Below are 24955 nucleotides of genomic sequence, written 5' to 3' on the forward strand. Positions count from 1 at the left end.
GGGCCGGGCCGGCGCGCGCACGGGGGCCGCCGCGGCCCAGGTAAGGCCGGCGGAGCGGGCGGCGGGGCCGGGCCCGAGGGGGAGCCCCGCGGCCGCCATGGCGGGGGGCGGCCCTTGCAGGCGGTGAGCGGCTGAGGCGGCGGCGGCCCCCCTTTGCGCTGCGGTCCATGGTGCTGCCCCCTTGCCCCATGGCGGAGTTCGTGGTGCCGCGGCACAGCGCGGTCATGGAGCGGCTGCGGCGCCGCATCGAGCTCTGCCGGCGGCACCACAGCGCCTGCGAGTCCCGCTACCAGGCCGTGTCCCCGGAGCGCCTGGAGCTGGAGCGCCAGCAAACCTTCGCCCTGCACCAGCGCTGCCTGCAGGCCAAGGCCAAGCGGGCCGGCAAGCACCGCCAGCCGCCGCCGCAGCCGCCGCCGCCCGCGCCCCCGCCGCCCGCCGCGGGCAGCGCCGACAGGAGCGGCGCCAACGGGCTGGACGGCGAGGCGGTGGGCGGCGAGCAGCACGGCCGCAGCAGCACCCTCATCGCGGTAAGCACGGCCGGGGGCGCGGGGCTGGGGCCCGGCACCGCGGCGGATCGGCCGCCCCCCTCTCCGTCCTGTCATCGCCGCCCCGAAAGCGGCCTGCCCGGGAGGAAGCAGGGGGGCCTCGCGGCTGCTTTTCTTTCCTTTTTTTCTTAATTTTTCTTAGTTTTTTTTCCTTCCTTGTGGCTGCTGCAGTCGTTCAGCGCTACTGCCCGTGCAGCCCGTGAGTTACGGGCCCAGTTCTCCCACCCAAACCGCCCCTGCAGAAAGTGTCAGGGAGACATCAGCACCGCCAGGCCCGGGGGAGCCCGTTGCTTCACTTACTTTATGCCTTAGTTGAGGCAGTGGCTGCTGAGTGGGATCACCATGGGGATCCATTTCTTACAGTGTTCATTTTTTTCCCTTTTATTAAACTATATCTCCCATAATTTTGCTGCCTATTGGGAAGAATTTCCTTGGAGCAGTGTTGGCCGGGCAGCTGCTTATTTGCCGCTCTCTAGTGGGTGTGAACACTGTGGGAATCCCACTCCACCCATTTAAAAAAACTGGCCTAACTCAAAACTTTAATGTTTCTCTGGCTTCTCTAGCATTTCTGGTTGTCAGGACATATTCATACAGCTGTGTTTGTATATCAAGATAGTTATTGCTTAACTTTACCCTGAGCCCTTTAAATATACTGTGCTGTAGTAATGTGTCAGTAATGTAGGTTAGTAGGATAACTGCTTAAAGGTACGCACTGCCTTTCACAAAAACAGGTATTTCTGTGTGGGGACCTGCATGAAAATGATGCATTTTTTTTTTCCCTCTAGGCATTTGTATGGGGTTCTAACACTTTAGCAATGTGTATTTTTATTATATGTATTCAGAGCTCTTCAACATGTCAAATCCTGTGCTTAAACTGCCACCGTGCTGCTTCACGTGCCTTTAAAATGTGATGCTGGCATTAATATGGTACATTTTCAAGTGAATGTATATATCAAATCATGCTTTTTGATGGTCTGTGTGTTTGAGCAAGCACGGTCAAGTTAGAAGAGAAGGGAGGCTGTGATTCCCTGCTCTCTTGGACCTTGCTCAGCTGCAGGTTTTAAAATAGCATCGCTGCAGAACTTGCTGCTGTACTGTGCCGTTGTGCTGCACACGACAGGGACACCTTGTCTGCTTCAATATAACTAGTGCTAGATAGGCAGTATGTGGTTTATAATGTAGACAGTATGGAATGAAAGTTGTGTTTGCCTGTTCATAGTCTTGATAACGTACATATGGGAATCTAGGACATGCAGACTTTTTGAAGACCAAAGTCCTTATGATACAGTTAGAGCACTCATAGGATAGGTAGAGTCTTGGAGAAGGAGTGCAGTGGTTCTGTAAAACCTTTGGGGTAGCCGTTGTTTAGTGGGCTGATCGTGAATGTCAATTTGTCTCAGAGCTCAGATGACTCAAACTCGTGTCCTGTTGTCCAAAGACTTGATGGGATTTCTGTTTGTTTCCTTCCTGGGCTCTAACTTTTTCTGTGCATGGGCCTCTAACTATTAATGATGTGTATTTTTGTTACACACAGAGCTCTCTAACATGTCAAATCCTGTTGCTTGAGCTGCCATCCCGCTCCTTCATACTGACCGATTCTCTAAAAAATGTCGTTGATTCATTGGTGGCATTTCTTTCCACTGGCTTTGGATGTGGATTTGATTTAATTAGCATCCATCATAATGAGGACTCTCAACAGCAGTGTGGTTTTGAAATACAGTGCACATCTGGGGAAGCCCTTCTTGTGCAGGAAGCTGCTGCCAGTGGCCAATTTGCACAACAGAAGAGGGTTTTAGTGTATGAATGACTCTTCCTCATGCTGGCCTGCTCCTTCCTTCCTAGGCTACATGACTGCAAGCTGAATTGCAGCTGCTGATTCATCATCATTACTAGAGTATAAAGCTGATTTATTTAGTAATTCAAGTTTTTGAAGGAAAGAAAAAACACAACAAGAAGAAACCTCTACTGCATGTTTCATCCCTTTAGCTTAAAGGGTTCCTCTTTAAGCTAGGAGTTGATGTTTTACCTCCAGCAATCCTGAAACTGTTATCAAGACAAAGCATGTGCTGTTTAGGGGAAGGATGTGGATATGGTTTACAGTGTTCAGTAAACTTTTGGATTAACACCCAAATTATCTTCTTTCTAAAATATCCTGGACACATTCCTTTGAAAAGAATGCGCCTACGACAATTAAACGTGCATTACACCACCGGTACTGTTACAACAGCCCTGTAGCTGCTGTTATGATCAAGAGCTCCATCTGAATCTTCCCTTACAAGCTCGTGCTCTGTATTGGAAGCTAGTGAAGCCCTTATTTTGGTGTGTCAGAGCAAGGAGCTCATGTCAATAAGGATGCGTGGCGGCCGGTGGCAGGAGCCCTGGGCTGCTCTGCAGCAGCGTGAGCCCAGCGCTGCCCTTCGAGCACACGCATGATGCTTCATATGGCCAACTGGATGGATTAGAGTTCCGAACAGAAGAGACAGCTTCATCCTGTGTTCTCTTGCCCAGTAGTGCTGCAATTCGAGTGTGCAGAAACCAAGAGAATACTTCCCTGCGTGGCTGGTGCACCGTGTAATCCTGCCCTTCATTTGGTGGGAGGAAAAATAAAAAAAAAATCTTCAGCTTCCTCTCTTAAAAAAACAAAAGATCAAAATAAAACAAAAACCCCAAAGAACTCGAGACCTTTATTTAATGGAAAATGGAAAAAAAAACAATGTGCTTCATGTTTTTCTTTAAGATTACATTATTGCGGCTATGTTCAAAACAGATGATGTTTAGTGTTATGTTTTGTCCCTTGTTCTAATCTTATGTTTTTGAGAAACAGGAGTTGGAAAGAGAAAGCACTTGTCATCTAGCACACTTTCTGCTCTTTGCCAGGTTCAGTTCTGAAAAAGTTCGTTTTAATACTTTGTAAGTTTAAACTCTACACCAGAAAGGTGGGCTCCCTCCTGGATAGGTGTTAGTATAGTCTAGTACTGAGCAGAGCAGAAAGTATCTTCTTGACGCATGAAGGAGCAGAGTTAAGATCTGCCTCTTTGCTGCTTGATTTGTTGTGTGTGGGCTCTGTGTAAGAGGGCTGCTCTGTGTTTCATACTGTTTTTTCACCTGTGAACAGTTGTTGTGTAGAGGGTTTGCTTTGTCTAGGACTGCCACAAAACCACAGACTATTTCTGGAACAGGCAGGGAGATCTAGTGAGCGGCCTGTCTGGGGAGTGCTCTGTGCTAAAGCTGAAGAGCTTTAGTGGCCAAGGATTTACTTGGAGCAATAGCTATTGTCACGATAAAGACTGCGACGTTCCGAGTTAACCTTAGCTGAGCAGAGGCACCCAGGAAGCAGTTTGAAAGCAAGCTTAACCTGGAGGAAGGTGGAGAAATGTGTGTCCTGGTTTCAAAACCCTAAGTAATAAATATAAGGAAATATTGCCTGGATTGCAATGACAAGTGCTAAAAACATTCTGCTAATAGAACTCAGATTGGTGCGTAACAGTTCTGCAGATCTGATTTTTGTGCAAGCTGTGGTACATGGGTGTTAAATTGTGAAATTATATTTTACCACAAAAATAGCAAATTATTTCCACATTATTTATACATAACTGTAGTGCAGTTGTAATCTTGCCACCATTGTTTGTTTTTGCTGACAAGTCTGATAGTTTGTTGCCCAACAACTCAGACAGGTTTTTCTTTGTCTCCCTTTAATTCTGTGCGAGGTATTGTTGCATGTTTGAAACGTTTCCCTTACAAGATTCGTTAGATATGCAGCGATGTTTCCTAAATTGTAACGATCTGGGAGTGACTGCTCTGCTGCTGCTTTTCAAGTTCAAGTGAGGTGGAGGATCCGGCATTGCAGCTGAAGGCTCTGCTCTTTTTTTTTTTTTTCCCTTTTTTTTTTTTTTGATTCAGCAGAACAATTCCTGTAGCAGAAGCTGCCCCTTGTGACTAATGCAGGCTGGGATATTTATAGACACGCGTATCCAGCCCTTCTTCACTCCAGCAGGCAGGCACCCAAATCCAGAAGTCTTCTGGAATTAAAGTAAAAGTCAAAATTAAAATTACTCCAGCAGTTTGGTTCTGACAACATGCTGGGATGGAGCAACACAGTCGGTAGGAAAATGCTTTCCTTGCAAGGAGAGTGTGACTTTGGAAGCAGGAAATGGAGAGTTCCTAGTGTGCCTTATAGTCAAACTGCCTAATGATTCCTATCCTATAGGCATGTATTATGATTCCTGATATTTGCATTATTGTTCCAGCTCCAGACGTTGTCATCTTCGTTCTTGTCCTTGGGCAGGCAGGAGAGGAGACTGTCTCTACAGGGGCTGCTCTTGGGAGCTCTGCTCCATGGGAGCCTTTCCAGCACTTCCACTGACAAAAACCTGATATATTCTAGTTTAGCTTCCCCTTCCAGGTATCTAGGCTGGAAGGCAGAGTAGTAACTATTTTTTTTAAACTGTGTTTGGAGATTACTGCAGCATTTGTTCCTTTGAAAAATGATCAACACTACATTTTTCTTGGTGTTATTTCACAACAAATCCTTGTAGACATAACTTAATTCTAAGTCTGAAGTGATAAACTTATTTGAAATAGGGGGAAAAAAGTCTACTAAATCCTTTAAGAATGCTTTGTTTCTTTAGCAGATACTTTAAGAACAACGGCAAAAACTGCAGTTTTTAAGATTTGGTACTATAATTTTATTGTTTTTTTTTTTCTGCAGAAATTGAGCAGTTTTTATAGTTATTTTCTGTCTTCAGTTACAAGTTTCAAAGTATATCAAATTACTGGACTTTCAGAATTGTAGTCTGAGTCGACCATCTTTGATTGTTTAAAATGCTACACTTTGAAAGACTTTGTGCTTTCTAGAAAATAGCATGAAATAATATTTCATGTAGTTATGTTCTAACACATTGAAACGTTGATTTCAGATGCTTAGTAGTAAGTCAGCTCTTGGTTTAAGTGACCCCTTCCCCTCATCTCCTAGCACAGTAGGAGTGCAGCAGGGGATTGCTGCTTGCTGAGTTTTGCCATCTGAGTTTTGGACTCCATCAGGGGATTTCCTAATAGAAAACCTGGAGATCAAGTTTTAAATCTTTCCCTAGTTCTTGTTCTTTGGCTTCCATGTTAATTTGTGGCCGGTTTTTATGAAATCTGACAGCTGGCCTGTGCGGTGAGACTGCAGCGTGGGTGCAGCTCCTTGGGGTAAAACTGGCGGATTTAAGGCAGAGTTTGCCTAAAGCTTTGCAGAATAATTCCCATAGCCTGTGCCGTGCTGCCTGTTCGGAGGAGCCTGGTGCAAACCCTGTCATTGGCAAAGCACGTGTCCATGCCTGCATCTTGCTCCCATGCCCCAGTCATGTACAGCATGATTGTGTGCATTGGATTATGTGATTGGGCCCAATTTGTGTTGGACATCCCTTGTGTAGCATTATAAACATTGATCCTACTAAGAAAACTGTGAGCAGCGTATCAGAGGGCCCCATGTCTGACAAAATGATGGTAGACAAAAAGCTTAAAGCTAAAAAAAATCATTGCCTTAGTCTAGTAGTGCATTGATTTTTTTTTTCAGTGCTTATATTCTTTTTTGAGTTTCATCAGGTGAGAACAGGTTTTTCTTGCCATGAGAACTCTGCTGGGGCTGCCTGATAGTCCTCATGGTTTATCTGGCTTGTATCCCTCAATCTCCATGATATTTTTCTTCAAAAACTGGCTTTAGATAGAGCCAGGCAAAACACAAGAACTGTATTTGAAAAGTTTATTTTTTTCTCTTTAGAAATTGAGAGCTGAGATAGTATGGAAGGTACCTTACAAGAGAAGGTTATTTGCAGTATTGCAGAAGGTTACAGTATTTGCAGTTATTTGCTGTAGTTGCAGTACAGTTGTATGAATGTGGTGTGAGAATTTCAGGTGCCATCACTTGCTTAAAAAGGAATAAGCAGAAAGTATCGGGATGCCTTTCCGTTGGCAGAGGAGGAGGGACTTCTGCAAATTTTTGTAGCACTGTCTTGGGGGAAGGAAGGAGATGGGGGTCACTAAATCTCGGGAGCTTGTAGGTTTATGTAGGTTAGTTCTAAGCTAGCAGGTGGTGTAACTGTAGTGGCACAAGCCTCAGTATAGAGGTAGTGCTGCTGTGCTTGGGTACACTTTGGGCTTTTGGTTTTTAATGTGAAAAATGAACTAGCACATGTGAATGCAGATGGAAAACAGCTTCTAAAATTCAGATGTCAAATGTGCTGTTAAAAACTGGGTTCGATCTCTCCTCATATAGGTGAGCAGATTGTCGTCTTCTATCTCGGTGTTTTAGTTCTCTTGTAAAGGCGGGATATCTTCCAGATGATCTTAGGGTGAGGTAAAGCAAGGTTGGAAGCTGCCGTCCTACATTTTTACCTCACTGGTAATGAAAGTTTATTTTCTTTAGTTTTCTGCCCTCTAAGATTGGCTTAGTTTAGAACAACTGATGCCAGTCAGTTCAGAATCAGCATTACGGTGGCCACTGATGCCAACACAGATTTGAATGCCCCTAGGATTCGAGAGGAGGAGAGAGACCGTGTGATGGATATTAGGAGTCTGTGTCTTTATGGTAAGGGCAGCTTATCAGCCCGAATAGCTTCCTCTTAGACTAGTTAGCTGTACATATTGCAAGTGCTGTAAGTGCAGCAGCAAAGACCTTTGCATAGATTCATTGCTGGAATACTTGTCGAGCAGCGTAGGTGGATTTTGCAGTTCAGGATGAACTATGTGCAACTGCAGCTGTAATTCCAGCAAAATCCTGGTTGGCTTGAGTTGTCTACATAAATTATAATTACAGCAGTGCCTTCAGTGAGGGCATGTTCTGTTTTCTTGTAAGAATTTGCTTGAGCTGTGAGAAGAGTATGTTCAGTGCACAAAGTAAACTTACTGCTCTCATGCCGGTTTTCAGGGAGTGTTGTTTTTCCTAATGATTTAAAGTTAAGGAGGATCCATTTCCAATCTTTGAGGGCTTGACTCATCATATGACCTTGGGCAAGTTACTCATCCACCTTGAGCTTCAGTTTTCCCAGTTGGAATATTAAGTAAACAATAGGAAACTTGCTGAAAGCCAAATGCTGCAATTGAGTTAAAGCTCCCTTGCTCTTTGTTCTTGTTTTGCCTTCTTCATGAAAGTTAGTTTCCTGTGTTCTTTCAAGTCATATTTGAAGAAAAATGCTCTTTAATCTGCTACTCCAGCCGTAGATCTAATATTTATGTTAAGAGGGAGGAAAAAAAAAAAAAGACTTCCAGCCTCCTCTTTAAATAATACCCCTGTTCTTACCAAGTCTTCTGCTGATTTCACTGTTGTGCTGCTATTTCCAAGAAGAATGTAAAAGATCCTGGTCTCCTGAAAGCTGCAATCTAACACTTGGATAAAAATAATGTTTTGCCATTACCTGTGCGAGCATTAAACAGTGGATTTTTTTTCCTAAGATCAGCTAACAGTAGACTGTTTAAACAAAAACTATCTATGAAACAGCCTCCTATCCCTAAATCAAAGCATGTTGTTGCCCAGGCAAGTGCTGTGAAATTCTTCTGATAATTTGGCCTGGCTCTACATACTGCCTTTTGCTTGAGTGCCGAGATCCTGAGGTTTTCCCTGTTTGTTCTTGGATGAGGCAGTTTTCCCCCAAGGGTTAGTGAACTGTATGTGGAGACTGCAAGTAATATTAAAATAAACATACTTGTTTGGGGGCTTTCTACCATTTGTGGGAAGTGTTTTGCAGCAAGCCATGAGGGCAGCTCAGGAGCTCCAGACAGGTGGCTTTTTGTTGGGATTTTCCTCCCGTGTCTCCCTGAGGACTGAAGTGGCATCTCGTGCAGGTCAGGGAAGCTATTGGGAGCTCTCTTTAAATGCTCTGCTCGTTGGAGCAGCGTCTGTGCCCTGCAGGTTTGTCTGTGTTGATGTAGGAGTCCCAGGGGAGGCAAAGCAAAACTTCTTGTATCATGGAATACAACTGGAGGAAGGAAAAACTTATAGCCGTTTTTGGTGTGTGCGTAAATTATGTTTCCAAAATTTTTTTGAGATCACTGCAAAGAAGTTTGTGCTTGAAACATTTGCCAGAACTATGAAGTTGAGCAAAGGGACCTAAACTGTGGTTGTGGAGGTCCTGTTGCTGTTCCTGCTAGTTGCTTCTAGGTGGCACTACAAGGAAATGAATAAGAGAGTTCCCTGGAAGGGAGACCGGCTGCCTGGTGCTCTGGTACCTACCAGGTCTGTGGTGACCAGCAGCTGGCAAACGAGGAAAGAAAAAAAAAAAGATACCTGATAAAATTGTCGAACTCTGAATTACTGTTTAGATAAGTGTGAAATGGACCGTGGTCCTTAGTGCTAAAAATGTTATTGTGTATGAAACTTGCATAAAGTTCCTCCAAAAATTATAATCTCAATAAAAGTAGTCTTTTTTAAGTATTTAAACTTGTGACTGCTTTATAAAGTAGTCCTGCAGCACAATTAGACTTCAGGTACATTAAACAAATCCTTTTTCACAGGAATCTCAACTTTTTATTGTTTTCCAAGTATTTGCTTTTTTGGGGGGGGTGGCGGCGGAGAATGGTTGTGTTTGATCCAGTACATACTTGCAGGTTTATTCTGGCAGATTATAAGAAGGATGTCATCTTGTGTGATGACATGTAAAACAAATCTTATTAAAGCACAGGTCTAATTTTTTTTTAACTTTTTATTCAGAGTTGGACTGTGTTTTGTTGAGAAATAATTATTCTAATGTATAAAATACAATGTATACATAATTAAATAACTTCTTTGTTTTTAGCAGCTCCATGAGACTGTGAAAAGAAAGCTTGATAGTGCTGCTTCCCCTCAGAACGGAGACCAGCAGAATGGCTACGGTGATGTATTTTCTGTGTCCAAGAAACTACGTCGTGATGATGGTCTCGGTGGAGTGAGCGGTTCTTCCAACGGGATGCCCCCTGTTTCTCCACTGCATCACCCTGATAAGAAATCCTCGAGCACAGATACCTTACAACTCAATGGGAAACATTCAGTGGGACTAGATGGCATTAGCAAGAAGTGTCTTCCAGATTCCAACCTGCAGATGAATGGAGGTGGTGATGCTGATGATTCGTTTCCTTTGAGTTTGAACAAGGAACTCAAGCAGGAGCCTGTGGATGATCTTCCTTGTATGATTGCTGGAGCAGGGGGTTCTATTTCTCAGAACAACTTGATGCCTGATCTTAATCTTAATGAGCAAGAATGGAAGGAGCTTATTGATGAGCTTAATAGATCAGTGCCTGATGAAGACATGAAGGATCTCTTTAATGAAGACTTTGAAGAGAAAAAGGATGCAGATTCTTCAAATTCGGCTGCACAGACTCCTTTGCCACAGGATATTAACATAAAGACGGAGTTTTCTCCAGCCTTTGAACAGGAACAGATGGGATCTCCACAGGTTAGATCCACTTCTTCAGGTTCAGCATTTATGGGTGCTGCTTCTGTGCCTGTAAGTGCTGCTTCTCCAGCAGTTGGTAGTTCTCAGGCAATGTTTCAGCCTTCCAGTCAGTCAATGACTGAAAATCCCAACCAGCCCATGATGCAGGCATCAAACCACTCTCAGAACGTCCAGAGGCCTCTCCCCAATGTGCTGTTACCTGGGAAGGGCACAGGAGGTGCCAAAGAAATGTCCTCTGCTCATCAACTTCAGCAGATTGCTGCCAAGCAGAAGAGAGACCAGATGCTGCAGAACCAGCAACAAGCTTCCCAAGTCCACCAACCTAATCAGATGTCCAGCTGGCAACAGTCTGGGCCTTCTCACAGTCCGCTGGCTGTCCCATATAACATGGAAAATCCCACCAGTCCCTCGGTTTACCAGCCAGACTTCAACAATCAGAAACTCATGATGTCTAATATGGGAAATAAAAGCTCACCAAGAGCTGGAGGCAATTATCACGTGGGCATGCTGGGTCACCAGCAAAACAGCTTGAACCAGAACCCTGTGAGTAATCAAGGCTCCATGCTAGACTACGGAAACACCAAGCCTCTTTCCCATTACAAGGTGGAATGTGAACAGGGAGTTTCATTACCTGCTCAGAACAAGACTTCCATGCTGGCTTACATACAGCAACGGCAGCAGCCGCCGCTGCCTCACGTGAGCGATGACCAAAATGGGATGATCCTGCTGAAGCCGAAATCCGGGAACATCGCCTACCGACCTCTCCTGCCCCACAGTCAGGTGCATATTCTCATTCTTTGCAGTTATTGTTGACTTTGTTCAGTGGCAGATTGAAGGTTTTGCAACAGGTTGTTGGATCAGTAAGATCAGAATATAGATTACTTAGAAATATTTCAAAACAGTTGCTGCTTGTCTTTGAAGTAGAAAATAAGAATATGCAACAAGCCAGGAAAAGAATCAATAACTGTATTTTCTGCTGAGGATCGTTTCTAATACACAACATTCTAAGTAATGCTGGCAACTTATGATTTCCAGCTTAATATACATGTGGGGAACAAATTTTGTCACACATTGCAGAAATTACTACTTGCAAAGATAAATAGATGCTGTGTAAACCTTTGCCTAAAATAACTTTCGTAACACCTTGGTTTTAAACAACATTCTCAAAGAAGCCTTGCTTTCTGCAGCTTTTCAGTCCCTCACTTCTCTCAGAGCTGACTTGCTATAAACAGATGTGTCTTGAGTTGCTTGTCTTTGAAAAGGAGTGAGCTGCTTGTTTTGGGGGGTGTTTCTTGGGCTTTTTCAAAGCTAAGAATTTGCCCTAGTTAAGTCGATGGGAATAGGGGAAGCATGGGAAGGGATCTGTCTTTAAGAATGAAGTTAATAGCAATATTTGTGTGCTGAAGTAATAAGCTTCAGATTTATTTATTTCTATAAAGATGTGTTGGTTGTGCTCATTTGTCTTACGATAATATAAAGGATTTTGCAACAGTAAATACCAGGGTACACCTGGTATTACAGGTATCCTGTGGGTGAAACCTGTGTAGTGGGTGGAGGGGAGGACACTTGGAATTTTGTGACTTGTGCCTGTGATGCACGGACTGGGTGACTTTTTGAAGACGTGTTTATTAGAAGGATTAAAACTCCTCTAACAAAGGTGTTACCTAGATATGCTTCCTCAGTAAGGCAAAGTAAAGAACAGTAAAGGAAATAACTGGTTAATCTGTGGGAGAGATCACACTGATATAAAACTGAGACCAATGTATGCCTTGTAAGATGAGGCTCTCCCTCCCAGCTGAGAGCCCTGAAGGTGACCTTACATGTACATTGTCACCATTGCACTGAAATAACAAAAATATTAATTAACACTTCTGGAGAATTTGTCAAAAGCTTGCACATACTTGCACAACACAGCATTACCTATATTTGGCTCATGATTCCTGATGAAACTGCAAGGAATAAAAACCAACAGCCTAGCTCATTAGCTAAATTCTAATATTGAAGGTGATATTTGTTGGCATAATTAGAGTTGAGGTTGAACTATGCTTGGAAATGGCAAAAATTTCCAGTCAAATTTCAAATGGATTTGCTGGTACAAAGCGAACAGTATTGAGTCTTAATTACTTCATGTTATTTTTACTTGGTGGTAATTGATTTTTTTTTTTCCCTGATTTCTCTTCTCCTGAAAATGCAGATACTTATGAAGAAGAATAATGAAACTAGGTTAACTCTGTAGTAGTATTTCTGGGGATGGTAGTAGCAATTGCATTGCTGGAAAAGATGATTTAGACTTCGCTTTGGTCACTGATAAGCCTTCTTCCCCTTTACTTGCAAGTATGAAATAGTATGTTAGTATCAAAAACAACTTCAAAAGGAGAGGCATAAACACTTGCTGAATTAGATAGTGTCAGAAAAGGTAGAATTTAAGTGTTTTGTATAAAGATAATTCAAATGTTTGAAATCCTGCTACCAAAGTTAACTGAGGCTGGTGGATTTGAAGAACTGTTTGTGACTGGGCTGATTAGAAGCATGCAAAGCCATGTGCATCTGCTTGGTTTGTAACTTGGGAATATGGTGAGGTAGCAGTTAACACCTCTCTTGCTGGATGTTTTGGAGCCTGTGACACTAACTTCAATCTCTCACTTTCATGTCTGGTGCTTGAGAAATGGGACTGTTGGTGTCTTTGATTAACTGAACTGAAAACTGTATAGCACTTTGTCTCTTCAGAAGCTTCTTAAATAGAGAAGTTATTGCATAAAGATGACAGAGCCATTCTAATTTTTATTGAATAGCTATGTGAATTTACAAAAAGCAGTAATTGACATTTTTTGTATTCTTGAGCATATAATTCCTTGTGGTTTTCACTGTGAAAGTGACTTTGTTCATCCGTGTAACTACATGAGATTTGTCAAGCCTGGAGAGCTAACCTCCTGTAACTTGCGTGGCCTTTTGTATTCTGCAGGATCAAAACCCTTCTCCTAATGTTCCTCGTGTCCCCGTTTCTGTCCCGGGCCCCGGCGTTGGTGCCCAGGCTCCCTCGGTGTCCATGGCAGGTAACCACAGCAGCGCGTCCTATCTCAGCAACCAGCAGCAAGCAGCGGTGATGAAGCAGCACCAACTGCTCATGGACCAGCAGAAGCAAAGGGAGCAGCAACAAAAGCACTTGCTCATGGAGCAGCAGAAGCAGCAGTTCCTGCTGGGACAGAGGCAGCAACACCTTCTCGCTGAGCAGGTAAGAACCAGTCGTTTGTCTTTCTGCTGATTGGCTTTGGGAGCCTGAAGCAGCACTTGAAATCGTGCAGGATGGTTATCACCTTGCAAACAGGGTTTGTAAATTACCAGACATTTTGATGTAATAAAAGTGATTACTGTTCAGTATGCTTATATGAGTATCTCAAACACATTTAACTGCTGCGGCTTAGTTTTTCTGCTATTGTAAGAGTGGAATGAAGAGTTGTGAACTAAGAGTATAAAATGGGTGGAATTTGCTTGTGTGGAAGTGCAAGCTGATAACTACAAGGAGAGGAGGTATCATGGCAGGGCTGGTGTGATCCTTTGTGGAGGAAGACAGGCAAATGAGATCAGCAAAACAAAAGACAAGGCTGGGAGGCTGCTGATAAGCTCGCAGAGCTCTGAAAATGGGAGCAATTAGTACAGACCGAATCTGTAAGCTGAACATGTCTGCTTTCTCCTATATAAGTGCTACAGCAGTTATGTTTCAAATATTAAAATGTCTCTTTTTACTGGGGAAATTGATTAAACAGCTAATTAACTCTGCTACCCTTTAGACTGTGCAGAAAGGTCCTTCTGTGTCTCTTGAAAACGGCTTCCTGTGTGAACCTTTCTAAGCTTTAGACCTTTTGCAAGTCTTTCAGTTGGAAATCAGCCTAGAGGGCTTTAATTCCCATTATTTGTGCTTTCCTGCATCTTTGAGGAGGAAAAACCCATACAGGCCTGTTCTAGCTACTATATGTACAAAGAAATTACCAGTGTCTAGTATGAAGGAAGTGGGAGATTAATTTTCAAAGAAGTGTGAGAGCCAGGGAGAACTTGCCTTTTTTTTTTCTTTTTTTCTTCTTTTTTTTTTTTTGGTGGGAGCAGGGGATTAACGATCTGCACTGCTAGAAAGTGTTGACTTTGGGGATAGTAAAGAAAAGAGCCATTGATTCAGAGAACAAGACAATGAACTGTACATATGCACAAGAATAATAATTAAAGTACATTGAAATGTTCTGGAGTCCTTCAAATAATAATGGTTGGGAATATGTCTTTTTTTAGTTTAAAGCACTATTAGAAGCTTTTAAAGTTGTGAGTTGTCCTGGTAAGCAGGATTTTTACTACAATGATAGTGTAGAAAATAGAGCTGGAGAAAGAAGGTCAGATAATGACTGGGGGGGGAGTTAGCTTTTGCTGAGGCAGTTGTCTTTTAGAAGCATTATTTAAGAAAAGAGGAAATGACACTCTCCTCCAGACTGTAAATATACGTGAAGTCTTGAATAAGGAGAATCTGCAGCGTTGTGGGACTATGGTTATGACAAGTCCTGGCTCATTTCTTTTGTTGACCATGTGATACTTGGTTATAACTAAGACTAGATGGAGCCCTCTTGCTAAGTTGGAGCTGATCAGACTTGGATGCTGCGTTAGTTTCATTTCTCGGTCTTGCACTGGCTAGAACCTCTCCGCTTTCGAATCTGATGTTCTACACATACTTCTGATAGTGGAAGTAGCTCTACAAAAAGGCTTCTGAAACATTTAGTCTCTATTTTACAAAAGAACTGTGGTTTCCACTAACTTCAGTGCCATTCCCTTCCACTCTAGAGCTTTCTTTGCCTTTGCTGTTCCGCATCCTTTCCATTTGCTGAGGCTGGCACCCCGAGTTCATGCTTTCTTGCAGATCTGTGGCATCTCTCCCCACTTTCTGTGGTCAGCCCCTTTCAGGTCTGACTGGTCCTGCGGGTGGCAAGTCCCTTGTGTGAGGGAGCCTGTGCTCTTCATTCCTCTGCATGTCTCAACAACTTCCTAGCTGTAGACATTTTAAATCTACTTATTTGTTTCACTGTGCGAGTCCCTTTTTAAAGGCTTAATGTTTGCTCGTTCACCCCAGTATACTTGGAAGGGAATTTCTGTCCCCTTCTATGCCCTGTGCAATGTTTTAGGTAAGTAGGCAGTTGGCCACTGTATCACTTCTTAGTTTTCCCAAAACTTAGTCTGACTGAATCTCATCTCTGGAATAAAAGCCAGAAAGGCTACCCCTTATACTGTAAAAGTAGCATTTTGGCTGTTTAACAGCACACCAAGATCTTGATGGTGCAGTCTCATGCACTCTCACACATGTGCACCTTCTCCCTCCCACTAAAGACTTAAAATTTCTTTATACTTTTTAATGCCTTTATTTTATATATCTTGTTAAGATTAAATGATACGGAGACAAGGAGCAAAAAATATGCATTTTTTAATACACACTCGTTTTTTCTTCCTTGCTTTGTACCAGTTAGTGTCTTTAAAGGATTTCTGAAAATCCACTGAATGTATTACTGATTGAAAGGCTAATATTCCTGATTTTGGCAGTGTTCTGAAGGACTCAGATATGCATTGCAATAGTTTCCCTAATGCATGCTGTTGTCTCCAAGTTCCTCGTTTTCTTTATCGGACTTAGTTGAGTGAACCTTGGGGGGGTGGAGGGAAGAAAAACAAACTTTTTAATGCTGCTGAAGCTATCTCCTTGTAAAAGTGTGCACACCTCTTGGTCCTTATCCAAGAGAGGTGCTCTTGGAAAAAATTCCTTCACTCGTTTTCTAATTCTGTGGTATTTGCCTCTTCTCTCCTAGGAGAAACAGCGGCACCAGCAAGAGCAGCAGCTGCAGCGGCACCTGACCCGGCCACCTCCCCAGTATCAGGATCAGCCCCAGAATCCCTATCAGCAGCAGGTTGGACAGTTCACAGGTAAGCAGATGTGGCAGTTGAATTAGCGGCCAAAAGAAATTTAAGGACTAAAAACAAGATGTCTTCAAAGTTCCCAAATTGGATAGCTTTTAATTAATTAAATGCTGTGTCATTATGCCATAATGTTTTGAGCTGTACTGTGATTCAATTGAAAACTGCCTCCTTTGTCCTGGTACCTTGTTTAGGTCAACTTACATTGCTGATTCTTTAATTTTGCTTTGGAACTGGGTATAATTCTTAATTATCTTTTTTTTTTCTAAAGGTCTTTTTGTATCACCCCTTCACTTTGCAGACTGTAAATATCCCTAGCTTTTTTGCATTTGTGTGATGTTAGGATTTTCTTTTTTTCTGAAACCTAACATCACTTCTGCTTGTATTTGCTGCAGACATTCATTAACTAAAGCCACATGACTTATTATTGCCTTCACTTACCAGGATGAAATTCAAACTCTTAATGCTTTTACTCCTGCTATCTATAGAGGGGAATGCAGGCTTAATTCTGTTTGTTACATATTGGTATCCTGTGTGGGTGTTTTGTAGAAGAAATTTGCTATGTATTTAGTACACTAATAATGATAAATAAAAGATGTTGTTACCATTTAGCTAAAATAGTATCATGAATGTGGAAGAATTAGAGAACAGTTTTTTAAAAAAACAAACTCCTTACATAACAGGATACCCAGTAGCTATCACAGTGATAACTGTGATAAGCAGCATCCTTTTTTGCAAAAATATAGGGGCAGATCTGTTAAAATATATGCTGCCATAATGAATATCACAGGCTTTTCTGTGCCCTTCCCTTGCCCCCCATCAGTTGCTTTTAGTACAGGGGCTCTCTCTCCTGCAGCAAGAACATTTTTACTTGGGGTTGACAAGGGCAAAGGTCTTTTGGTGTCTCTTTGCTTTGCTGAGATGATTTATTTTTGCAAATCATCCTGTGTGATTATCAGTCTTTGCAAATCATCATAGTGAATGTTTCGTCATGAAAAAGCCAAAGGTACTTGACCAAAAAAAGACTGCTGAAAGTTATACAAAGCAGAAGAAGTTTCCGGAATTAGGAAAATGTCGCCCGCAAATACCACAGTGGTATGATGTGAGATACAATATAGGTGCACAGGATAACTGACAGTATTATGCAGTCAGGTATTTTTAAGAGTCTGGTATATTGTGCATGTACTTTGAAGTGTGTGTGTGCACACACTTCTGCACACAAAGAAATAGTGGAGTCCTACTTTTAAACTTTGCCTTTTTTCAGAATAATGCTGAATAATTTTTCAGAATAACTCCAGAAGTGACATTCAAATTTTTTAGGATGTTGTCATATCTGTGGTTTGAGATCAGCTCAGCTGCTAACTGGGGCAGCAACTGACACTTTGTGCTGCTCTCTGTCAGTTGCAGAAATTGGTTTATTTAGAGGCAGCTGCACCTCCTTGCTGGAGCATAGGGTCACCGGGCCTCGCCTGGCTCTAGCTGAACCAAAATGGTTAATATACAAAACATTTCTCTTGTGTTTCAGGGTCGTCTTCAGCCATGCCTGGGGTGAGCAATTTAGGACAGTCCAACTCGAGTAGCCCGCGGATGTTTCCCCAGACGCAGAACATGCTCCCCATGGGGCCCGGGCACGGCTCCGTGCCCGCGCTGCCGTCGGGCTCCAGCCCGCAGGAGCGGGCCGTGCCGCAGTACGGCAGCCTGCAGAACATGCAGCGCGGGGCCATCTACAACCTGGCGTCGGGGCTGCCGCAGCTGGTCCCGCAGCACGCGGCGCAGGGCGCCAACGGGCAGCCGCCCATGCAGAGACAGGGCAGCCTGGGCCAGGGGGCTGCCGTTCCTGCCGCCTACGGGCAGAACGCCTTGGCAAACTCGAGTATTTCTCAGCAGCACGGTAAAGGGGCACTGAATCCGACTTTATCCAAGCCGCAGATGGCAAGAGTACCAGCTGCTATGGGGGCTCAAAATCCATCCTGGCAACACCAAGGTATCCCTAATATTAACAGCCAGACGCAAGGAAACGGTGGCTTAGGACCATTTACTGCCAGCTCCTCTTTCCACATGCAACAAACTCATCTAAAGATGGCCAACCAGCAGTTTGCTCAAGGAATGCCTCAGGTAAGCCTAAGCACCAGCAGACCCATGACCTCCATGAATGCTGCTGTCTCTGGGCAGATGTTGTCGTCATCTTTGGGCGCACAGCAGCGGACAAACCCCCCTGCGCAGCAGCAGGTCCCCTCGCAGCAAGTCTTGCCTGGCATGAACCAGGCTGTTCCAGATCTGACTGCTTTCAACCAGAATCCAAATCAGCAACTGCCCAACAGGGGTAACCTGCACTGTAGCCAAGGGTACCCCGTGAGGACAACGAGCCAAGAGCTGCCTTTTGCCTACAGCAGCCAGTCGGGCAATAACGGACTTCAGAACTTGACTGGTGACACAGATCTGATAGACTCTTTGCTGAAAAACAGGACTTCAGAGGAGTGGATGAATGATTTGGATGAGTTGTTAGGAACTCATTAGAATGGAGCTGGGGGGGTAATTTTTTTTAATTATTTCATGGAATATAAATGACACCTGGACCAAAAAACCTGTGGCATTGAGGAGACTTGCTGGCATTAGAGGTAAACGGTTGGGAAAGGGACTGGAGCTGCTTCTCAATGGCCGTTGCTGCGTGGTCGCGGCGCACCAAGCGGGTCCGCACGAGTCGCGCCGTTTGTCTTCATGTCTCTAGGATGTCGCACAGCTGAACAGGTCAAACAGAACTGTGCACATCCTAGCCAGCCTTTCAGAAATCTCACTTGCAGTGTTCTGAAATTATTATTTTTTAATTATTTAAAAGTGAAATTCCACAGAAATAGTTCAGAAAGAAAGCAGATAGTTGCACAAATTGTGGTTAGGGCTTAGTCTCCTGCAGCTATTACTTGTGATCATTATTGTTCGTAGCTTGACATGCTATTACAGTACTTTCCATCAGGCTTCTGACTTTTTATTTGAGAAGAGAGTGTATGCAACTGAGTACGCTTGCAAGATGTTTTCAGTTGTTCTTTTTTCATGGCTGAAGCGTGTGCCTGTACTCCCAATAAGCAAGTGATATTTCATGGTAAATGTTTCTAGATGCTGGTGATAGATGAAAGAAAGTATTAAAACCTGGCCAGTTAGCCTAGGTAGTCTTCTTAATAGATTGTAGTCTTTTAAGCTGCAGTTTGCACTCTGTTTTAGAGGGGCACAGTTCTTGGCTTATACCTTGCTGTGTTTAAAGGGGGAATTTCTTATGGGAGAACTTTTAAACTATAGTAGGTTTAACATGAATTGTAAAGCCATTTACTTTGCACCTGTTTCTTCATAACTTATTTCCAAAGGTAGTTGTATTTAAATGAAGGCTTTGCTTCATGACAGTTCATCTTGTTGTTTCTTTGTTGTAAAAAGTAAAACTAACTTTTGAGAGCAGTTGATTCCCAAAAGTTACCAGTGATGACATGAGCACAAGACTTTGTCACTTCAGGATAAAATGAGGAGAAATGAATTTGGCTGAGAGGTGAAAAGTCCTTATCAGCAATAATAGCACAGGCAGCCTGGGAGTACTTGTTGTCAGGATTGCTCCAATATGGAAGTCTCCCCCTTTAAATACCTTTGAAAAAAACAGAAAAATAAAAAAGGGTTGTGAGTTTTGATAACCTTTCTATTGACAGGTGGGTTTACTTTAATATCCCTTGTAGCAGATGCTGGTTCTTCAGCTTGGCCCAAGGAGACCCTCTCATTCACACGTTGGGGTCAGTCCCAGAAAGGACGAAAACGCAGCGGGAACAGTCAGTGTTCCAAAGTCCTTACTTTCTACCAAAAAATCCCCTATCCACCAACAAACCACCTTGCCTTAATGTTTATTTTAAAATGAAAATAAAGTTGAAAGCTTTTGTTTTGAATGCACAGATACCTCTTCCCTTTCTAAAACCACCTTTTTTTTTTGTTTTGGAAAACTCCTTTAAATTTTCTAACCAAACCTAGCATTGTGATTTAAAAGCAATTTCCTTCAGCACAGACTGGCTTCTTCAGGAGTTTTCTGCACTGCAGAGAAATGAGAGGATTTTTTTTCCAGAATGGGAGAGGGAAAGTGAAGGATAACATTGCATTCGAAGGAGGAAAGTATTTTACTGTATCTGCAGCTTCTTTATCAGACAATTTGCACTTTTAAACAACTGCTTTTTAACACTAATATTTTAACCCTTTCCAAATATGCATGGAACATGGTTTGTCCTACACACTTACCTAGTGTGAATTGTTTATGCTCTGTTAAACAGATTGGATATTGTATCATGTTGAACTGTTGGTGAAAATGTGCATTGATCAGTGGTTCCCACCATTGAATAGTGGATAAAACTTCACTGCAGCGGACTTAATCCCTCGTAGAGCTTTCGGAAAGATAACATAGAGCTTGTTCTTGGATGGGAAACAAAAGTGTTAGTGACTTTCGTTATTGACACTCTTCTGATATTTTCTAGAATAAGTAGTTGATATGCAAATAATGATGCTAATTTTTTTATACTGGCAATCTGAGAAAAAAAAAAAAGCTAGTGAGTTTGGTTTACTATTAAGTTAAACCAAAAACTGGTCCAAGGTAAGGTCACTAGAAGAGTATAGATAAACTAGCAATGGCAGGGGAAGGAGTATTTGCTGTATTTTTATTTTTAAGGGTTAACTTTGCACCAGTGTGCCTTCCCTTCCTTTTGGGGGTGCTTGGGACCTCATAATTTCAGGTGGCATCCTGTAGTGTCACTTTTTTTCTCCCCCTTACAAACACTTCAGAGAAATAACAGGGTAGCAGGACTCAGACTTTTTCTTCCCTGTTTAGATTGTGGTGAGATCTGCTACATTCTCCAGTAGATTTTGCACACAGATTATATTTCTGAATCAGTCAAAATACAATCCATCCAGTTGCGGTTTCCTAATTGGAGGGAAAGAACATCTGCTCTTTGCATTATTACTACCAAAAACGCAGTCCAGCTAAATGTCCGGGAAATGCAGATGTACTTTTTCCTCCTGTTTCTGGAAGTTGAGGCGGATATTGCCCTGCTCGACCCGAGGGTTTGTTCAGGAAGGTGTCTAGATCCGACGACGAGGCCGTGTCTGTAGTGGTCGTGGCCCCGTTGAACGAAGTTGAAGCGCGATCGCGGGCAGAGCTGCTGGTAGCGCCCTTTGGTCTGCGTGTGTGAACAGGCTCCCAGCAGTGTTTAACCTGGTAGAAAAACACCAGCCTTGGCTTCTGTTCGCGGTCCCTGTCCACATAATACAATCAGGCTATTAAAAACATGGTATCACTGTAACAATGTTGAAACAGTTCAGTAGAAATGAAAATAGGGTTTAGATGTACATAGGTGCGTGGATAGGGCCGGGCTTTGCCTTCCTGCCCTCTCCCATGTAGCTGTCTGTTTATGCACTTGGGCTTTCCATTTGCTGCAGCTTCAGAGCAATAAAACGTAGCTCCCCTGAACTTCACCTGGCCAGCCGCCCATGGCTTTATTTATAAACTGCGGTCTTGGCTGGGTAGGAAAGGTGAGAGTGTCACTGTGCAACATCCACTGCCTTCCAAATACCACAATTCAATTGAAAAGGGTGCTCAAAATTTTGTTATACACATTTCCTTTGTGTAAATAAATGTTTACAATTTTATATTAAAGATTTGAATAAGAGTTAGATCTTCTGACTGTATATTTTTTACTTTTTATAGATTTTAAAACTATAATTCTTTATATATGTGTTTGGGGGGGTATTATGGTAAGTTTTATGCTTGTAAATGGAGAACAGTTGAATTTGCTAACCTTTATGATTTTTTTGTCATTGAAATGTATAAAGAGTCCATTAATCCCCCCTTATTCTTTTACTACAATTACTGGTGCACACCAAAAAAAATCCTTCACTTCTGTTTTATCATTATAAAATAAATATTTTGCTAGTGTATTAAACATACGGTGTGACTTTATACGTTTGTGTGAACTGAGCAAAGTGTTGTGCATCCTTGTTCCTGGTGAGATGGCCTCCTCCATCCCAGTACAGAATTCTGGTGAGCCTGTTACTCAAATTCTTCTGCCGTGTCTTACCAATTTCTGTGATTTTTTAGAAAGTTCCATTTAAACAGGATAATACTGGGTTAAAATACAGACTTCAATTTTATTTCCAAAACAACACTTAGCTTTAAGCCATATCTGCTTTTTCTTGACTGTTGTCTTTTAATGCAATTAAAGTCATCAAGCTAGGTAATATATCTGCAGATAGTACTTGTTATGGTTATTAAGCAATATTTTACTCTTATTTCTAAATCTAAGATGAAAAAGGTAGCAGAAGTTTCTCAGAACTCATGTGGAAAATCACTGGTAGTTCCCCCCAAAAATGCTTGCGTTCCTTTGAAATATCCAGGCTTAAATATTCAAATTTACTTCCATGCGTTTTGCCAAAAGGCAAAGATAATGTGAGTTTGAGGTAAGCAGACCACACAAAAAAGAAGTGAGAAGTCAGACGCACTACAAACGTAAGTTAATGTTTCTGATCAGGATTAAAGTACACGGCAGCCAGTTATCTGAGGCATTTGGACTGAAGTTGACATGTGAAGGTCACTAAGTCACTGTGTAGTGTTGATGGACTGAAGATGATGTGGGAGAAAAGAATATTCTTCAGATCTTGTTAGACTATTGAGCCTCTGTTAAGATCGAGCTTGTGTGTGTTGATGAGAATAGAAATAAAGCAAAAATCTTTGGCCCGATCATTGTCCAAGGGACTCCAGTTTTCACTGCTGTAAGTTCGGATGTTAATGTGTTCTTATTGTTATCAGGTAGTCGTCAATTCATTACTTGATGACTTACTGCAATGACTTGAACATTTCAAACAGTTTGAATCATGTTACTCTACGCAGACCTAAAAATTCTTCTTTTATGTAGTATTTCCTGTTTGTCAAGTGTTACTTTTAACTGATTGTATCTAGTCTTCTGAAGTTCTAAACCAGCATCTCAAATATCTCTCTCCAACCACAGATACAGCAATAGTGATAAAGAAAAAAAATTGCACAGTGTAGCCGAGGTGTTTCTTGCCAAAGCTGTGTTCATCTTACATGTTAGAGCAACTTCAGCCGTCCTTCTGTTGGTAAGAATTGAAATCAACTGCAAATACTCAAAAGATCCTTCCCCACGGCACGGACTGACGAGCGTTTCTGTATCGCTGCGGTGTTTAATGCGCCGGCTTGGAGATTTCAAACACTTTCCACCAAGTGCACCCCGCATTGCTGGGGTGTGTTTCCTTCTCCACCTTTTGAGCAGTATCTGCAGGGAGGAGGGGGAATGCAACTTCATAAGGTTAGAAAGAATCAAACGTCATAAGTTATAATAGCGGGGGGCACTTGTAGCCTATGGGAACTGTTGTATTGTTACTTTCAACTTTTGCCTTATTGTGCCATTGAAGGGGTTTTATTGAGGTGAGTAAAATGGAAGCTTCCCAACCTGTCATCAAGTTGAAGAACATTTGCACATGCAGGTTTTTCTGAGAATATTAAGGAGTCATTGGCAGCTCGTGATCAACCTCTGCTCTGAAACTAGCCTCCCCCCCACACATACTTTATTTTTAATTCCTCCCTCTTGATGCACTGACTCTCCTGAGTCCGTAACAAAAGTGATCTCTAAGCTTAAGCTGGTTATTGAGATGGTGTAAGCACAAGTAGATTTTATGGCATTTCCCCTCTGATTTTTATGTATTAGAGATCTCAAATGAAAGTCGCTGGTCACCAACAGATTTCATTAAATAGAAATACAAAATCAACCTCCAGTCTGGGTCTGCTATCAGACTGGAGGGAGGAAGCTGCATTGCACGAGTGTTCTGCCGAGGGAGGGACTTATTTTTTTTTTTTAATCCTGGTGCTTTACAAATATGTTCAGTGCGTGTGTTCAAATTAACTGGAAAGATTGGAAAGATTTTAACTTGATGAGGTGTCACAGTGGGGGTTTTTAGGAAATGAAGATCTAGAATAGCAGTATCTAACATATAGACTGCGGGTGTCTTGCTGGTATCATGTACAAATTCCATATCGAGATGACTGTGTGCGTGGAAAATTGGACAGAAAATTAGATTGAGAAACTTAGGTTGGTAATGAGTAATACCCTTTTCCTCTTTTTAGGGTCCAAAACTTTGAAGTCAGAGTAGTCTTTTATTTATATACCATGTTTTGGAGCAAATTTGCTAATGTTTTAACTGATGGACATTTTTCTCTGTATTAGGGAGAAAAGATATAGAGGGCTATGGTATTCCCACTTTTCAAGCTTTGCATTTTACAATATAATTTAGTCTGCTGTCAATTCAACATTTCTGAAGGTCAGCTTGTTTCTACATCCTTTACATGCTACCCATCCTCACCTCAGAACTTGGGTTCTGCCTTTTAGCCAGGAAAATGTTTGTTCTGAAGAACTGAAAACCCCCCAAAAATGCAAAAAGTGACTGAGCACAGAACAAGGACTGTACTCTTTATTTGGTGGATTTACAGAAGCAACCAGTTAAGGGGCTTAACACTTGGAAACTTTTAAAAAAATTCCAATAACAGAATTAAAGTGTTATAATTAAAGTATAGAAGATCTTTAATAAGGTCAACATAGTACTCAGTTTAAGAGGAATAGGCCAAGTTGATAATTTTTAAATGCTTAGCATTTTTTTTTTTTTACCATCTTACATATAGCTTAGATGCTTTAGAACTGATTAAAGCTAGTAATAAAAGGGATGGAAAAATCTCCATCCTTTTTGAATTGCCAGTAGTTCATAAGTCATTCTGACACGGTAGAAAAATCTGTAATTAAAATTGCAGTTTTGCTGAGCACCCAAAGCAGCTGCTGTTACAAAGTTCAGCAAGAGCTACCTGGCTCTAACTGAGTGTTTGGGGAGCCTGGCCCTGCTGTGGAAACCTGCTCTGTGGCACGGGGAGAGTTAATGCTGTGGAGGAAACACGTGCTGCTGTGCAGCAATGAGCAGGCTGCAGGGCATGCTGTGGTGGGAGAGGGAATTGGAGAGCTCTCATACACTCCTTGCACCTGACTGTTCTTTTTTGGT

The 24955-nt window shown here is 42.4% G+C and overlaps 1 protein-coding gene across 2 annotated transcripts; it reads left to right on the top strand.

Annotated features, from left to right (window-relative positions):
• On the top strand, nt 1–19320 carry MAML1 (mastermind like transcriptional coactivator 1). Of its 2 annotated transcripts, none has more exons than XM_088536828.1 (5): nt 1–527; nt 9317–10732; nt 12915–13184; nt 15781–15895; nt 17412–19320. In XM_088536828.1, the coding sequence occupies exons 1-5, from the start codon at nt 168–170 to the stop codon at nt 18401–18403; spliced, it is 3153 nt and encodes a 1050-aa protein (XP_088392954.1). In that variant the 5' UTR covers nt 1–167; the 3' UTR covers nt 18404–19320. The 2 variants fall into 2 exon arrangements, with proteins under 2 accessions (XP_088392954.1, XP_088392957.1); XM_088536831.1 differs by having other exon boundaries at nt 9320–10732.
• The last annotated feature ends 5635 nt before the right edge of the window (nt 19321–24955 follow it).

The sequence above is a fragment of the Tinamus guttatus genome, unplaced genomic scaffold, assembly GCF_059628265.1.
Source record: "Tinamus guttatus ecotype Peru unplaced genomic scaffold, ASM5962826v1 Tinamus_guttatus_pri_ptg000710l, whole genome shotgun sequence".
NCBI lineage: Eukaryota > Metazoa > Chordata > Aves > Tinamiformes > Tinamidae > Tinamus > Tinamus guttatus.